Here is a 6,000-nt window from a genome sequence, read left to right on the forward strand (position 1 = left end):
GATGTGGGACTCGATCCTGGGATTCCAGGATTATGACCTGAGCTGAATGCAGTCACTTAACCAACCGAGCCACCCAGGGCCCTTCACTGTTCTTTTTAAAAGTGTTTAAAACTTGAAGAGACTGGCCCCTTTGGTCCCTAATTGGGACCAAAGATCTTAAAATGGGTTATAAACACTGCTCAGTGTCCTGCAAGAAAACGAAAAGTTTATTTTAATGGTAATACAACATTGATAAGGTAGGAATTTGAGTAGATTAGGAATAAATTCCGTTTAGAAGCTGTCAATTAAAATGTCTATAAAATGTATAAAGACCAAGAAAAATACACGGATTGATTGGTCAGGAATCCTTTATCCAAATAAATTTTGGAAAATCATCTCAGAAATCTCGGATTGGTTAGATTTTAGGCCCCTGATGACGCATTTGACGACACTAAACCAGAGATGTCAATCTGGTTTTAATGTGCCCGGTTAATGATAAATTACTCCCTCCGCTCAGTGCGACAATAGTTCTACTCTGTAAACAGGAAATCCAGAACAGTGGAGAAAGGGAATCATTAAAGATCACATAAGTCTCATTTAGAGAGAGGCATCTAGTCCTAACTGCCTGCTTCACTTGCTGAAATACAGTATGAGGGGGTATTCTGAGGTTTAAAACCTTGGAAAAGAGATTTGCAAGCTGATTTTTGACATTTCTGTATTACTCCAATGGTAACTGTAAAGTAGGCTTGTAATTAAAAAAAATTTTTTTAAATAGAACTTCCGGTTTTCCATCAGGTTCCCTCATTTGAGATTTCTAGGGAAAAGTATCTGAACTTTCTTTTCTTCTTTTTTCTTTTTAGATTTTATTTGTTTATTTGAGAGAGAGGTCTCAAGTAGGCAGAGAGGCAGCCAGAGAGAGAGGGGGGAAAGTATGCTCCTCCCTGAGCAGAGAGCCTGATGTGGGGCTCAATCCCAGGACCTGAGATCATGACCTGAACCGGAAGCAGAGGCCCAACCCACTGAGCCCTCCAGGTGCCCCAGTCTCTGAACTCCCTGAACAAAGAGCTGAAGGTACTCTGAAATACTGGCGGGAAGGGGATCCTGCCTCCCACAGGTAAACAAACGGCATCAAGCTACAGAAGAAATAGAACTGACAGGAAATTTATCAACAGGTGTAAGAGTTAACATTACTTCTACTCCTCCTCTCACCCTCCAACTAAATCATGCTATTTCAACCTCAGGTTGATTTCTGGTCCCCCCACCCCACAAAATCCTAGTCAATATCAAGTCCAGAGACCGCCTTGAGAACTTCTCTTCCAGCAGAATCTTGAGAGAGAAAATCTGCACACCCTGACATTTCACACAGAGTTTGTTGGCAAAGGGAACGCAAAGTGACTTCAGCGAGAGAACGTGTTTCATGGGGATTTCACCCATAGCCATAAATAGGAGAAGTGCCATAACTCATTGGGAAAAGTGATCTTTTTTTTTTTTTTAAGATTTTTTATTTATTTATTTGACAGAGAGAAATCACAAGTAGGCAGAGAGGCAGGCAGAGAGAGAGGAGGAAGCAGGCTCCCTGCTGAGCAGAGAGCCTGATGCGGGACTCGATCCCAGGACCCTGAGATCATGACCTGAGCCGAAGGCAGCGGCTTAACCACTGAGCCACCCAGGCGCCCAAAAGTGATCTTTTTAAAAAGAAATATTTATTTGGCTCCCACTCATCAGTCCAATAACAGTAAGTCTTAAGGTTCCAGCAGTTTCAAGGTACACCTTTGACTACCGTTTACCGAGGACTCTGGCCAAACCTATTATTCTAGATCTTTTTGACCATATGCATCTGCCTAAGACTCAGTAAGCCTGGTAAATGGGCAAACTGCCGCTCAATTACTGATAACTCAGACTATAAATGAGTGGTAAGAAAGGCTGGTTTCGGGGCGCCTGCGTGGTGATCCCAGGGCCCTACGATCCAGCCCAGGTGGCTGGATCTGCTCCTCCCTCTGCCCGTCCCTCTCCACTTGTACTCTCTCTCAAATAAATAAAATCCTTAAGACATTCATTTACTTATTTATTCATTTAAGAGAGAGAGAGTGGGAGAGAGCATGAGCAGGACCCTGGGATCATGAACTGAGCTGAATCAGGGCAGACGCTTGACCGACTGAGCCACTCAGGTGCCCCATAAATCTTTAAAAAATCTTTTTTAAAAAAGAAAGGCTGGTTTCAGAAAAGCTAGTTTCATTTACTGCTTGGCTTCTAAGAACTGGAGAAAAGTTAGTAACTAGTCAAACAGCTTCATTCAAAGGGAAAGGAACCGAAGGCCAAAGAAATGGTTTACCCAAAGCCTTACTGTTCATTAGTTACAAGAACCTCCAGCTGCCCACACGATTGGCAGTCGCCCCAGATATGTCACTGGGCGTTTTCCTAATACGAGGGGGCTAACGCAACTGAGGGATTTATATACGGGTGCCCCAGGACACAGACCAGAACTGGCAGCTCTGTAGGCTGGCTGGCAATGACACTGAGTGTAGAAGTCAGGAGCGGAGGCTCCAGTCAGACTTCTCAGGGCGGAATTCAGGTTCCTGCACTTTCTATTTGTGTTGCTCTGGTCAAGCGACTTCACCTCTCTCCACCTCGGTCTTCTCAGGTATAAATCACGGATTATCACAATGCTTACCTTAGGGGCTGGGGTGAGAATTAAACGAGGTAATGTAACAGGAAGTGCTCGCTCAGCCTGGTGGCCCTGCCCAAAGCAGCACTCAAAAAATGTTAGTTCTCACGGACATCGTGCACACCAACACTTAGGGACAGCATATACTTGGCCGGCTTTGCCTAAAATAGTCCAACTTGGCTAATTGTGGTCACTGGGAAAACTGAGAGATGGTTATGAAAGGTTCTCTAGCAGGGCTGAGAAGACCCAACCCAGCAGCTTGCAGATTAACGATCCACCTCAGGACCTGACCTTGGAAGCCTCCCTGCCCTTCACGCTGATGTCCGCGGGACGCTCGAGCCAACGAAACGGACTGGGCCCTACTGCATGCCAGACACAGCGTGAGACTTTATCTTTCACTGGGTGAGGAGACAGGGTGCAAACCCTCTAGTGTGGAGAGGGGCGCGCATGCTGAGGCCGTCCTTGGGGTACCGCGGCTTCCTGGTCTCTACAGCGGCTTCCTCACCTGCGGCCTCCGAAGAGAGGCTGTAGGTACGGGACGCTCTTTCCTGAATTTCTGGACAGCCGCTCAGGGAAGAGGAGGGCACAAGACACGTGCCTCTGGGCCTGGATTCATTTCAAAAGCGGGACGTCCCCATGAATACTCGGGAACCCGACGGACGCCGCGGGAAGGTTCCCTCGTGGCCTTGACCTTGGTGCCGGAGACTCAGTTTCCCATTCTGCCGGCCAGGGGTGATGACACAGCCCCTCGGCCGAGGCAAGTTTGCGAGCTGGGCGCGGCACGGGGTCCGGGAGGACCGGGAACCCCACTCCAGGAGCCTCTACCTCGGGAACCCCTTCCCTCCTGTGGGTACTGGAGCCTCTGGCCTTGCCAGGACGCGGCTCCTTGGCCGCCGGGAGCAAGGGCAGAGGCCGGCCGGGACACCCCCGGTGCAGGGGTCGAGGCTGTAGGGACCGCCCGGTCGGCGGGCGGTCGCGCATGTCGGGCGGGGTCACGCGGCCTCCCCGCCGGGTCCCGGCCGCCCGTGGCGGGGACGGAGCGGTGGCCGCCAGCCCGGCCCTCCCGAACCACGGGGCACGGCCTCCGCCCAGAGGGCGTCGCACCGAAAGCCTCACCTCCCTGCGCACGTTCAGCAACGAGTAATAGTCTTCATTGTCCAGCTCCTCCTCGCTCAAGGCCGTCGCCATCTTCGCAACCTTTCACCCCGCCAAACCGGCAAGGCCGTGCCCAAGAGGGACCGGCGAGCCGCGACCCCGACGGCACGGGCCCGCCCGGCTGCGCCACAGCGGCCCCTGGCGGACCGGAGGGGCGCGCCGCCGCCCGCGCTCCGCAGCAGCGCGCCTGCGCCCTGCGCCCCCGCGCGGTCGAGGGCGGGATGCGGCGGCCGGGGTCCGCCACGTGCTGCTCGCGGACCTAAATTTCAGCCGGCCTCCCTGAGGTTCACCTGGGACCCGGCAGGGAGGCTGGGGGTGGTCCCCTCTGTCCCCTGAGACACCTCCCTTGTCCCCCACGCCGGATCCCAGTGCGGGATCATTCTCTCCCAAACAGCCCCGCCCGGGCTCCCCCCGCGGAGTCCACCCGGGCCGGAGGCTCCTCGAGGCCCCACTGGCTGACTTCTCTTTGCACAGGAAACCTCCAGAATGGGGTTTATTCCTGCCTCCATTGTTCTTCGTCTTTTTCCTGGCCATCCAGAACCCTGCCCAGAGGACGAGCCTCCTCAATGTTGGGTTTTTAATTTTTTTATTTAAAATTTTTTTAATTGCCCTATATTTAGGAGCATCTGGCCATTTTTTCTGCTGCTTAACTGACCAGGCAATAACCATTGGGTTCCTAATAGAATTGTCTCTGGCAGGCATCTATACCTCCAGTCCCTATCCCAGAGCCCTCCTCTTGTAAATTTCTACCTTCTGATTTAGCGGTGGAGTCTAATTGATTTCAACCTGGTGCCTGCTGTTTGGTGCATTATTAAAGATGTCTGGTTACAACCACCTAAATAATTTAAATGTCTTCGAAATGATGCCGTTATCAAGAGGAGGTGGACAGCAGAGCTTCCCTGCTCTTGCCCCCTGTTTGGTTCGTGCTGACCTGTACCAATCCTTCATTATTTCTCAGGAACCGTTCGTTGAGCTTTGACTAACGATCAGTTTAGAACTATCCCTGTTGCCCTTCCTAAGCAGGTCTCCTGGGAAGCCCCAAACACCTGTCTGTGGGTTTGAGAAGCTGATTTCTCTCTCTTCCTCATTTTTGGCCAGATGTTCACCATCTGGGCCTGTGTATGGTCCCTTCCAAGTTGCTCAGCCCTCTTAGGATCTTTTGGCGTGAGACAAGTAGGTGTGCTGAGACAGGTTATTCAGGAGTGTTGAGTCAGTCCGGAGCCGACCTCAGCCCAGGTTGTGGAGGAAGAGCTATTTCTCCGGCTGGGTGAGACTTTTCCACAACAGCTTTCACAGACGCTCCCATGCCATCCGCAATTGCAGCAATTTTTTATGGTCTTTCCTTTTTTCTCCTTTGCAGAGCGGTGATTAGGGCTAAGCTGCTTGCTGACATTTGCTGGTCTTTAAGAGAATTTCTTACAGAGAAGCTGGGGGAGAAAACTCCGACGTTGAGACATTCCTTTTTTCCTTCGGTTTGTAGACATTAATTGGGCCATAATGCTCAGTTGGGTAGAGAAGCTCCTTGCTTTCTTCCCTCTGCCTTGGAAAACACTGTAGGAATTCTATAAACGGAACCCAACATATGTTTCCGAGGGCCCAGGTCTGTGTTTCTGTGATTGAGAATGACCTGGTTTTTATCGCCACTCAAACGAAATAAATAGTGACTCAGGGATGCTCTGTATTTGTCCCCTTCCGGGCGCACGAGACTTTGTATTACGGTTACTTGGAAAGCAAATGTGACAAATGGAAAATAAGCTTAGATACACCACAGGCCTGAGAGGGAATTTATTTTGGAGGTTGGCTGTTTTGTTTCTCCCTCCTAAAGCCTTCATCTCTGATGGGCGAGATAATAGAAAGCAGGAGAGGCACAAATTGATAAGTTACCACACCCATGCAGCCACCACTCATGCCTGGGCAGCCGCCGAAACTCAGCCACATTAATGCACTGCCTTGCATTTTTGTTTTCTCTTCATTGGGTAAAGCCACAAAGCAATTTGTAACTTAGCTGCAAAGCCAAGCCTGATACACTTACATAATATATTTATATAGCTACGTGTGTATGTGTTATATATATGTATAGATAATGATTTTTGAATTCTCTCAGCTGTAAATAGAAAAAAATAAGGACATTTTCCTTCACCACCATTTGTATTCAGAATGACCCCAGAATATTTGACCTTCCCAGCACCACCATCAGGAAG

At 50.0% G+C, this 6,000-nt stretch overlaps 1 protein-coding gene across 2 annotated transcripts in view; it reads right to left on the reverse strand.

Moving 5' to 3' along the window:
• Positions 1-3,895, reverse strand: part of DNAJC11 (DnaJ heat shock protein family (Hsp40) member C11) — a 70,345-nt gene extending 66,450 nt beyond the window's left edge. The window contains exon 1 of one of the 2 annotated variants that reach the window (XM_082688054.1): positions 3,761-3,895. In XM_082688054.1, the coding sequence (XP_082544180.1) occupies positions 3,761-3,832 (72 nt within the window). In that variant the 5' untranslated portion in view covers positions 3,833-3,895. Of the gene's footprint in view, positions 1-3,149; positions 3,621-3,760 lie in introns of those variants that run through there. The other variant, XM_082688055.1, reaches the window with a different exon arrangement.
• Between the last annotated feature and the right edge of the window lie 2,105 nt (positions 3,896-6,000).

Source organism: Mustela nivalis (genome assembly GCF_964662115.1).
Source record: "Mustela nivalis genome assembly, chromosome: 10".
Lineage (NCBI taxonomy): Eukaryota > Metazoa > Chordata > Mammalia > Carnivora > Mustelidae > Mustela > Mustela nivalis.